Raw genomic sequence first — 12,640 nt, 5'->3', positions numbered from 1 at the left:
AGAATCTAAGATTGAAAATTACTTATGTAATACATGATCTTTATGTGAAGTAGAATACAAAAAATAGGCATATTTTGATATATTGTGATGTAAAATGTTGACTCATCTTGCCCACACAGATGAATGCATGGTGTATGAAGTCAGATTTTGCTGTGCAGACAGGCATAGTTCACCAAAAAATGGAAATTTCCTCATTTACTTACTCTTTTTTAAAAAACAAATTAAGGTATTCAGTATATTTCTAAAGGAGCCGTTGACATGCAATTGATCCAGATTCTGGTAAAATCCCAAACAATACAAATATAAAAATAAAACAAAAAAAAATAACTCTCTGAAAAAATTATGTGTTTAATAACAGTGAAATGACATAAGGGGAAAGTGCTGAACTACTGAAATTTATTTAATACTTTATATGAATGGCTTTTTTTGGTGATGGCAGCTTAAAGATGCCTCTCATATGGAGAACGAAGTCACATGCATTGCTCAGGTGTGAGTTTTTCACAGACTTCAACAGAGTGTAAAAATCCTGATGATTCTGTGGGTCTCGTCCAGCAAATCTGCAAATCCCTGTTTTCATGGTCATCCTCCTGCTAATGTAGATGTTGGACTGAAGCAGCTGATATTCATTTACACTGAAGAAGGGCAGAGGGTTGCCGAAGAGCAACTGAGAGATTTCAGCTACCCTCTGGGCTTTCACTGCCTTTCTACACCTCCCTTTCTTCATGTGTTCAACACCTTTTCTGTGTCATTTCACATCTGGTGAAAATTTCATGTCAATGGCACCTTTAGAAATACGTTTTCTGAGAAAAATGGTGATGTGTTCAATACTTATTTTCCCCACTGTATTTTAAAAAAATACTAATTTGCTTAATATTTTAATTCTTTCATTTTTTTCTAGACACAGATTATCATTTATTAAATAGGAAAAACTCTCCGCTGGACTTTAAAGCAGCTTTTTGTTGGTCAAGGGTGTGGTCTATTTCAGTTTCCTAAAAATAGCAACCTGCCAACAATGCGCCTTAACACACCTCCTTTTCAGACCAACACACCTATGAGTCCACAAAGTGATGCAAATGCATTTACTATTTAAACAAAGTGGTGCAAAATGTGAAAATGACACCTGCGCCGGTCAGATAATAGAAAAAAAAAAACCATCTGCCCGTTATCTTAAGCAGGTGAAAACTCTAATGGTGGACGGCTGCTTCTCACTCAGGGCTGCTTATGATAGAGAGATGGTCACTAATGAGCGGGGCTTTCCCCCTCTGATGACATGTACAAAGGGAGAATGTCAATCAAAGTGTTTCTGCAGACTGTTTTCATAAAGCGGGATTATAAAAAAAAATTACCATTAGAGGATGGCTATATGCACACACGTTAAACCTCTTATTAAGAGATTTTTGCATAATAGGTCACCATTTAATTTTTTTTATAAATAAATATGCATAAAATAGGTGAATAAAAACATATCTAATGGCTTTTTTGATTACAACTATCTTCAGTATATCTACCTTTGTGTTCAACAGAAGAAAGAAACTTAAAATGTAAAATTCTCTACATGATTAGAGAATTTAGATTTTTGTGTGAACTATCCCTTTAAAGATAGTCAAGGATGAAATAAATCTTAATTTTCCTTCTTTTCAAAGGTGCGGAGAGCCATTCAGGAGATGGCCTTTCCTAATAAAAGCTTCAACTGGATCCGACACATCGCCATCGCTGTCGTTCTCCTGACACTTATTAACATGCTGGTCATCTTCGCTCCCAACATCCTGGGCATCTTTGGCATCATTGGTGAGTTTTTCAATCCTCTCTGCTTCAAAATTTAGATTAGGGTTGTGCAAATGTTTTCTTATGAAGGACCAAAAACTAAACTTGATTAAGAATGGTGGGTCGAAGGTAAATAGGCTGTTTTCAATTATGTGGTTCTGGTGACATCTGAAATTCAGATGGAGAGCATGAAGTAAAAAACTGAGTGGAAGACATCAAATCAGGCCGTTATTTGTCACATACACTTTCTTATAGTGAAATTAAACAAGTTTAAGACAAGACACAACATTGACACAGGGGATGGGAACAGGGGATATGGATACAGTCCGATTAGGGCGGGCCGGCATCTGGTCCTGCAGCCATGGAGGCACTGATTGCAGACCCGCCCACTCCTCCTGTGGATGAAAGCACACAAAGGCGTTTGGATAAGGGGATTGTGATCCTCAATATTAACTGTCTAAGTTTTGTCGTAATGATTGCATTTCTTTTTTATTCTGTTGACGAACTTACCATCAACAAACATTCACCTCTGCTGCATCTATGTTGTTCACGTTACGGTTGTTTATTCTGCTAAAACACCAGTAAATACTTAGATTATTGCTAAACAAGACAGAGATTTAACTGCAGCGATTACATGGCAGGGTATGTTATTTATATCCTCCTGAGACCCAAATAATAAAAAAAAAATTTAATATAAAACATTTTCAAAATAAAACAAATAAGAGTTTCTCCAGAAGAAAAAATATTTTAGAAAATACTGTGAATATTCCTGAATCTGTTAAACATCATTTATTTGAAGAAGAAAAACAAATTCATAGGAGGGCTAATAATTTTGACTTCAACTGTAACTGGTCAAAAATGTGCTTTCTGAGAACATGGAAATATGAGGGAAACAATTCAGCGGTCCAACAGGCGTCTGAAACGGCAAAGGAAAGAGTCACGCTGTTGGTGTTGTTTTCTCGGTGTGGATAAAGGACTCTGACTCTTGTGTTTCTGGCCTTGAGCTTCAAACGTCACTTCTTAGAACAGAAAATGTTGTGCTGTTTAATCAATATTTTTGTGTTTTACCTTATATTACTTGGAAAAACGGTGAGTGTAAAGGTTTCATTTGGTGAAAAACAAAACAAAACAAATCAATGATATGAAACACTTTTTACAATTTGTTTATGCTCTTTTTAGCTGTAAATGTAATGGCGATGAACTGAAAATGTAACCGAAAGGCTAATATTTTTGGAGGAAAATGTTATAAAGTATTTTTAGGCTATTTTAGGATTTGGCTAAAAAGACAAAGAAAGAAATGTGGTAAATGCATTAAAAGTTTTTATCTTATATCAAAGTTAAACACACATTTATTTAATTTGTAGGTAAAATATTTACTTTATTATTTAATTCCGTATTTAATTACAATTATAATTTTGATTAGTTTTAATTTAGCTTGAATAATTATTACATTTTTAATTTGACTTTTTCATTAAATGTAATTTCTTGCATTTTTTGTCATTTAATTTGGGTTTTATATTTTATTTAATTTGCAACCTTTAAGTTTATTTTTATTTTCAATAAGTTAAATTGAATTTTATTCAGAACACTATGGCCAATTTAGTTTATTCAATTCACCTATACTACATGTCTTTGTACTGTGGGGGAAACTGGAACACCTGGAGGAAACCCACATGAACATGCAAACTATACAGAAATGCCTACTGACTCAGCTGAGGCTCAAACCAGCGACCTTCTTGCTGTGAGGCGATCCTAATTGTCCAAAGAGGGAAAAAATCACTTTCGCGAACGCTCACGCTCAATCTGCCCAGTTGGTGGAATGAACTCCCTAACTGCATCAGAACAGCAGAGTCACTCGCTATTTTCAAGAAACGACTAAAAACTCAACTATTTAGTCTCCACTTCACTTCCTAATCTGCAATTGCCTCTTTGAATATCACACTAACTGTACAAAAAAAAAAATACTAATACTACTAATACTTCCCTTCTTAGACTTTACAGACCTGAAACTTGCCTTTAGTACTTATTCATTGTTGCTCTTAGTTGTGTAAATTGCTTCCTTGTCCTCATTTGTAAGTCGCTTTGGATAAAAGCGTCTGCTAAATGACTAAATATAAATATAATATAAATATAATGTGCTACCCACTGCGTCGCCCTTCAGTTTTATTAAATAGTAATTTTTTTTTTGTCATTTGAGGTGCTTCCCAGATTTAGGCCCAATCCCAATTCTATTTTTGTACCCCTACCCCTTCGCCTTCCCCTTGGCCCTTACAACCGAGGGTTAAAGGGAGAACATCAAAGTTTACCCCTAAGAATTGGGACAGCACTACATCACCTGCATACGTCATCATATGTGCTCGCGATCTCTTGCTTCATATGAGATCAGACGATGGCGACTACTGTAGTGATTCCAGTTGTGCTATTTTTTGGTATTTATCTTCAGGAAATCACTGAAGGCATATATCACGTCATCATAATGATTTAATGTGGCAATAAGATCATAACAGTACTGTGCATTTACACAATGGCCATATTCATTATTATAAACACTCCAAAAACAACATTAAAATTATAGCAGACACTGTAAAAAGCCTATCGACAGCCACTAGACTTTTCTGACAGGGTATTCCAGTGTCATCGAGTGTCAGAATGTTGTGGGACTGCTGTACAGAAGTTATTATTAGGGATTATAGATCGGGAAATTTAGTGGTTTTTATTTTAGCGTTTTTTTTTTTTTTTGTGTTTGTTTGTTGTAAAAAATCGTAATAATGACAAAAAATACTAGTTAGTGGATCTCCTTATTTCTGGGTGCAGCTGTGGCTGATGTATTCTGGGAAATTTTTACTCCTTGGTTTCAAGTGTGGTCCTGAAAAATCTTCGTTTGAAGGGGTGTATACCCCTTGCCCTTAGCCCTACGCCTTCAAGCTAAAGAGAATTAGGACACCACTACCCCTTCACGGGCACTCGCAAAACGAGGGGTAGGGGTAAGGGGAAAGGCTAAGGTGGTAGAATTGAGATTGGACCTTAGTTACTAGCTAATATTTTTAAAGATGATTAAATATAGACTATTGACCAGGGATTCTCAACCGGAGGGCCGTGAAGTAATGCACTTTCTCCTGTTCTCTGATTGATTACTTCAAACCCGGCATTGCATCCGCAACTAGTACTCGTATGTCTGTTCATTCACAAACTATGTATAAAGTGAAAGTGGAAGTCTCTGTGTGTATTTTTGTGTGAACTATTTAATATATCTGCATAGTTGTCCAAATTAATGTCCTGTGAGTGTTTTATAACGTATGCAAGCCCATACAGGAGGATCTAGCGAGGCTCATTGCTGTTTCTCCCATAGACTGTAGTAAACATGCATATGAGCTTCAGATGTGCTCTGGCGGAGCTGTTCACTGTTCCTGTCAGCAATCTTTTAATAATATCCAGCTGCAAACACAACCGCCATCAGATCGACATGTTTCAACAGATTTAGTGTGTTTTACTGTATTTTACATTTGTCTGTATATTTTTGAATAGTATATATTTATTAGTAGATACTCAGTCGGTCAGTTTAAAGCAGAAGCTGCTCTTTTGCAGTCTCCCTGTTGACCTGTGGTTCTCTCTGAATCTATTTATGTTTTGTTGTTGTTTATATAAATGTACATAAATAGTGTTAGTTTTACATATAATTAAATTTAAGTAAGATGTATATATATTTTTTATAAAATGCTGATAAAAGAAAATAACAGAAGGTACAACAACCCTTCATACAAACATTTCAGAGAAAATGTCAGACAAGTGGGCCTTCAAAAATTGATGGGAGAAGGAAGCGGGCCCTGAAATGAAAAACCGTGAGAACCCCTGCTGTAAACTATTTCAATGTGTTGATGCCATTGGCCCATAAACATTTCCTACTTGTTGTCAAACTGTTTTAATAACTGTACCAAGAGGCAATTCAATCATATCTCAACATTAAAACAGCTGTCATAATGTAATTTATCAACATGTGGACTTTTTTATAGGATTCTCGGAAGCTATGGAAATAAATTTTATTTATTTATTTATTTGACGGACATCACAATTACACTGGACAACCAAATGCATTTGTTTAAGTGTTTTAGCAAACTTGCTAAATCTCAACACCTGTCCACAGGAGGCTTAAAATGGACAAAATGGAAATATAATAAAAACATACACAACATTACAATTCTTTACATACAATTACTGCAGGCCAAAGCAAAGGCGACATGATCCAACCAACTAACCATAGACTATTTGTGCAAACACTGCTGTTTTGTTTTTAACCACTTTTTAAGAGCACTACTAAAAATATTTATATTACTTTCTGATTTTAAGCTAACCGGTAAATCATTCCACAGTTTGACTCCCTTTACAGAGAAGACAGATTGACCAGACGAGGTCTTGCACTTTGGCACTAGACAGTCACCAGTCAGCAGTTGCCCGTGTAACTCTGTGGGAGGTTTGATACCAATAGATTAGCTCAGAAAACAGGATTGGAACGTGATTATTTAAAAACCAATTTAAGATAACTAAATTGAATAAAACTATCAAAACTAAAAAGGTTATATTTACATAAAACATCACAATGATGCCATCACATAGGCTTTAACTCCATAATTTTAACTGCTTGTTTATATATTGAGTCAATAGGCTTCAATGTAGTTAAAGAGGCTTGTGACCAGGATGTAATGTAATACGTCAAGTGAGAGAATATCATTGTGTGCATGTATAATTTTGCAGTGTGATATGTTAAAAACCTTCTAATAAAACGAAAACAGTTTAGACTTGGCTTAACTTTCTTACTCATATTTTAACATGACAATCAAATTTTAAAAGAATGTCTAGAGTTATGCCAAGATACTTAAATTCATTTACTTCTTTAATTACTTTATTTTTTTATCAGCACCTCAAATGTATCCCTTACATGCTTATTTCTTTTAGAAAAACACATAGAAACTGTTTTCTTGACATTCAACGTTAGATGAGACAGTTCAAGCCATCTTGAAATGTGTTGTAAAGCCTGGGTCAGTTGCTCACCTGCCCGGTAAGATTTTTTAGCTGACACATAGAATAAAAATGTAAAAATGTATAAAAAATGTAAAACGGAAATAACGTTAGGACACTTGTTATTGTTTACATTCCTCAAACCAGTCTATAAATAACCCACAAATCTTACTGTGATGGCCATGAAACAAAACCGTAATAATATTTGGCCAACGTAGGCTTTTCCTTCAACCTTTCCATTCTCCTGTTCATCAGCAAAGACAACATGTTTAATTGTCATCAGTGTCATCTTTAATTGTATTCAGCTGATTAGCTCATTTACATTTTGTCTCGTTTTTCCCTCCTCCAGGTGCGACATCCGCTCCATGTCTGATCTTCATCTTCCCCGCTGTTTTCTACATCCGCATCGTTCCCAAGGATAAGGAGCCGATGCGCTCTACTCCCAAAATCTTTGTGAGTTTTATTTCGATGATTTATTGCTACCCAGAAAGCGCAGTTTGAAACTCGTTTCTTTGGCAATGCTGCTTTATTCCCTTTATCTGTCTCAATACTTCCTGACTGAGCTGTTTTCCTGCTTCCCATCATAATGGATGAGGATTAACATTGCATTTCATTTTTCTCCTGAAATGAATAAATAACTTTTTCTTTTTAATTTCCTAAGTTTTATTTTAAATTGTAATACATTTTTATATATGTTTTATGTCATATTTAGTTTGTACATTTTATTTATTTCTCGTTTTTGATTGTTTAAGTAGGTATTACTTTCTTTTTAATTTCATACATTTTATTTTAAATTATTGTGTAATGTTTTTTTATAATACTTAAGTTTTAAGTTGTTTTATTCCTAATTATTTGATTGTCTAACTGAGCACAAATAATTGATTTCCTTTTTATTTTTAATTGTTTTTTAAAATTATTACGTTTTTTTTATAATACTTACGTTGTAAGTTTTATTTATTCTGAATTATTTTGATTGTTTAATTTAACATAAATAATTTTATTGTTTGATTTTTAATTTCTTACATTTTATTTTAGATTATTAAGTAACATGTTTTTTTATATATATATTTGAGTAATATTTAATCTGTATGTTTTATTTATTTCAAATGTTTTGATTGTTTAATTTAGCATAAATCATTTTTTTCTTACATTTTTATTTTAAATTATGCAATTAATTAAATATATATTTTTTTTATATTTAATTTGTAAGTTGTATTTATTCCTAATCATTTTTATTGTTTAATTTAGTATAAATAAATCAGTTTATTTTGTCATTTTTAATTTCCTATTTTTTATTTTAAATTAAGTATGTTTTTAAATCTTTTAAGAAATATTTAGTTTGTACATTTTATTTATTTCTCATTTGATTGTTTAATTTAGCGTTAACAAATCATTTAATGTTTTAATTTCTTACATTGTTATTGTAAATTATGTAATAGATTTTTATTAATTTATAATACTTAATTTGTAAGTTTGATTTATTCCTAATACATTTATTTAGCATAGATAAATCATAAGATTTTTTCCCCTTCTTAATTTCTTAAATTTTTCTTTTAAATTATTATGTAATATGTTTATATATATTTTTTATAATATGTAATTTGTGTATTTTATTTATTCCTAATTATTTAGATTTTTTAATTTTGCATGCATGATTTTACCCTTTTTATTTCTTAAATTCATTTGAAAATCTTATTTAATATGTTTTAAAATATTTTGAATGATATTTAATTTGTATGTTTTAATTTAATTTAAGTTTATTTATTATAATTTTAATTTAATTTTATTCAGTAGAATTTTAATATTTAGTTTATTTCAGCTGAATTCTTTCATTTTACTAGTTTTTAACAAGCATAAATACAATATTGCCAACTTATCTATTTGTTTAACAAATAATCTAAAATTCTAAAATTGTTTTCAGTGCCTTTATTAATAAAATCATTCAATTAATGCAAGGGATTAGATGGTATTAGACGGGATTAGTTTTCACCATGCTAAAAGTCCAATCATGTGATACTCCATTTAGTGACTGGAATTGCATGCGCATGTTGCTTTGCATAAATACAAAATCAGCCAATGAAAACAGTAGGCTGGAATTATGCAAATGTGTTACAAACCTATGTAAAGTTGTCTCAGTTATAACTGCTTCTTTATTAGGTGTCAATAACTCCATTTATAATAGTGTAAAAAATCTGACAAATTAAAACATGATGGGACTCTTCAGTTTGTACAGAAATCAGGAAATATGTTGGTTACTAACAGTAATGTTTTCTATTTTTTAATATTTCTTCCAGGCTGCCTGTTTTGCTGGATTGGGGGTGTTGTTTATGATAATGAGCTTGAGCTTCATCATTATTGATTGGACAACGGGCAGCGGCAGTGCTCTCGGCGGCCACTAGGGGACAAACTCTGATGAATGTGTGTTTGTATGAGAGTGTGTGTCGTATGTTTAGTAATGATTTATTTGTATCCGTATTTGTCTGACACAAAGGATGCTCTATCTCGCGGTGGGAAGGGAAAGTTGCGGGGGACCCGAAGCAAAAATCCCAATTTCCACAGATGACAATAATTCGGAAAGAAGTCCATTATACTATATTTGTGTCAGTGTGGAATGATTACTTTTGTATTTATTGAAGGGTTAATGCAGCCTCACTTATTCTGTAGAAATACACTTTTATTGCTCCGATTTGCTATACTTTATTTTTTATTCACTTTCTGTTTTATCAATCCAGAGCTTTTACCCTTGATACAAGTACTGTAGAAACACACGACTGTCAAAAGCGATTAGTTGACTTTACTTAAACTGAGTAAGTCTCTTGTCTTAAAATGATTAAGTTTATGAACTATGTGTCTAATTATAGAAATTAATCCAATAAAAGTTATGTTCCAAATTATGTCAGGTTTACTCACTTTTCGAAAAGGCATAGTTTGCCAAAAATGTACAAAATTTATCAAATTTTATTATTTTTATTTACTTTATTTATTAACCCTTGTGTGGTTTCTTTTTTCTGTCAAAAACTAAAGAAGATATTTTGAAGAAAGCTGGAGACCTGTACCCATTGACTTTCAAAGTGGGAATACTATTGAAATCAATGGCTGCAGGTTTCTAAATATATATATATATATATATATATATATATATATATATATATATATATATATATATATTATATATAAAAGAAAGTCAAAACAAGTGTTAAAATCAGAACAAATTATTAATTTGTTATTAAAATTATTAAAATTATTAAAATCAAATAAAAACAACATCATACTGAATAAAATATAATAAAACTTAAAATTAATACTTACAAATGAATTATTCAGAAACATTAAATAATAATTTGAAATTTAGGAAGTTAAAAGGAAACAAATAATTTATTTTTGCTATATTTAACAATTAAAAATAAAACGATAGGAATACACAAAATGTACAAATTAAATATTATTAAAAGAAATATAAAAACATTAAATAATGACATTACATTTAAGAAAATAAAAAGGAAAATAAATTTATTTATGCTTAATTAAACAAATAAAAATAATTTATTTTGGGATGAATAAAACCTACAACTACATCACATTTTTTGAAGCGTGAGTAAATGATTACAGAAATTCCATTTTTGGGTGAGTAAAGTTATTAATTGGTTTAACAGTACATAATTCAATTCTTAACTCACAACATAACGTTTGCTGTTTGTTCAAACTATTTAAAATGAGCTGAAACAACACAATTTACAACTCGACTCAAAACACAACTCTCTTAAGCTTTCGGTGTTTTGAGGGATAAAAAGCAGATTCTGTAACCTTATCTTTTTACTTTAAAACCAATGCTCTAAAGTATTCAACAATTTAATTTAAAATGTCCTATCGTGTTTTTCTTTTTTTTTTAATTGGACAATGGATTTAAATGTGAAAAGTACATACAACATATATAAACGTAATAAACTGTCGTGGTTGGGTGCTGGAAAAGCATAAAAATGCATCTTGAAAGTGCTTGAAAAGTGCTGGAATAAGGTGTAAGAACCCTGATTTTACTTACAGATTGTGAATTATTTCTGTTGCAACTTCTAAATATTAAGTTAAGTGAACTTAATAGTTTTAAGTATGCACATAGTTCATTAACCTAATCATTTTAATGCAGAGTTTACTAAGTCAACTAATCGCTTTTTACAGTGTACTGCACAATTTCCATGTGCCAAAATGAACGATTTCTATAATCAAGCATATTTTCTGTTTTTCTAAAGTATTCACAGTATATTTAGCATTCGTGCCTTGATCACAGAGATTTGAACAGGGAAAAACATATTTATTTCTAAGTAGCGAATACATTTTGCAGTTCACTGGATGAGTATTAGTCTATATTCTAGTATTAATACAATAAACGTGTTCTTAATCATTTTTGTTTATACTGATGCTGCCTGCGTACTCAAACATTATCCGTTAAGTACATCATATATCTGTTCTATCACTTGAAATAAATGTAATCCACCTTGTATTAGAACACCATAGTAGATATTTAGAAAAATGCTGCCTTCAATAATATTACGCCCCATTCACACGGGGCTTCAGCGTCAACGCTTGACTGAAGGCGTGTCTGAAGTTGGGGCTAAATCGATCGTCATAGCAGCGTCAGCCAATGAAATTCAGTCAGCAATAGGCCACTGTCTAGCTGGTGTATTTGCATATAGCGATCTGATTGGCTGACGCTTCCGTCGGTGCTTGATAAGTTGAGCTAGTCCCAACTTCTGCAGCGAGCAACGCCTCTGAAGCGGCGCCTATTGGATCCTCAATGCAGTTCGGCAACGCTTGACGTCACCCATTCAAAGTGAATAAGAAGCGTTGACGCTTACGCCCCGTGTGAATGGGGTGTTACTATGGATGACTAAGCAGCATTCTTCAAAATATTTTCTTGTGCATCATATTAAAGGGATGGATGACCCAAAAATCAGGTTCCTCATGTGGTTTCTGTCTTATGTGGAATGCAAAAGAAGATATTTTGAAGAATGCTCCACTAAAAAAAATATTCAGGAATGACTCTTTGGAGTTACTCAATTTTTTTTACATTTAGTGGCTGTAAACAATTTATTTGGGCTGAATTTAAACAAACAATTTAAGTAGAATTGTATTAAATTACATTTGTTTGTTTGAATTCAACACAAATAAATTGCTTGCACCAGTTTTGCAGACATTATTTTTTTCAGTGTGCTTAGTCATCCTATAGTAAGAAGGATAAAAGACTATGGAAGTCAGCATTTTTCTAAGCATCTTCTTTTGCGTTCAACAGAGAAACAAACTCATACAGGATCAAACAAGTGAATGATGAGCATATAATGACAGAACTGTAATTTTTGGGTCTCTTTAAGCATTTCACCACAGTGAAGTCAAAGTGATTTAGTTTAAAAGCTGCTCTCGGATGGTGTCTCGCATGTAAATGTTTTATTAGTTCACATCTGTGTGTTTGTCATGTCTTTTCTTGTACTTGTGGACCCTGTTTTGCTATTAGCAGTATAATATTTTTTGGTTTTCAGTATTTGCTCGTTCTCAGTGGTTCATGTGATGCTTTCAAAACCGTAATGTGTTCTTATTCTGCCAAATGATGATGCTGTGCAATCCTAGTGTACAATAATATCATGTGCCTTAGGTTAGTAGTGGCGGATATCGGTTGACACGTAAGCAAACAGGAGTTTTGTTTTTGGCCTCACAGACTAATGACAGATTCATTTGGAGTATATATAACCTGACCTGACATTGTAGTGTTGTTTGTACTGTTGACAAAAGACAAACTGAACTTTATGATGGAGATTAAAGTACAATGTCAGTCGGCAAATGTCACTACACTGTAAAAATGAGCAGGTTTGTGTAT

General features: G+C 32.3%; 1 protein-coding gene across 2 annotated transcripts in view; it reads left to right on the top strand.

The window, feature by feature from the left end:
• Positions 1–11,593, top strand: part of slc38a3b (solute carrier family 38 member 3b) — a 76,908-nt gene extending 65,315 nt beyond the window's left edge. For both annotated transcript variants that reach the window (XM_087258195.1, XM_087258194.1), the window contains 3 exons: positions 1,644–1,788; positions 7,127–7,230; positions 9,072–11,593. In XM_087258195.1, coding sequence (XP_087114321.1) covers positions 1,644–1,788; positions 7,127–7,230; positions 9,072–9,176 — 354 coding nt within the window. In that variant the 3' untranslated portion in view covers positions 9,177–11,593. The remainder of the gene's footprint in view (positions 1–1,643; positions 1,789–7,126; positions 7,231–9,071) is intronic.
• Positions 11,594–12,640: the final 1,047 nt, after the last annotated feature.

The sequence above is a fragment of the Danio rerio genome, chromosome 6 (genome assembly GCF_052040795.2).
Source record: "Danio rerio strain M-AB ecotype USA chromosome 6, GRCz13ab, whole genome shotgun sequence".
In the NCBI taxonomy this organism is placed as follows: Eukaryota; Metazoa; Chordata; class Actinopteri; order Cypriniformes; family Danionidae; genus Danio; species Danio rerio.
Note: the sequence above shows the minus strand (reverse complement) of the source record. Positions and strands in the feature narration are given on the sequence as shown.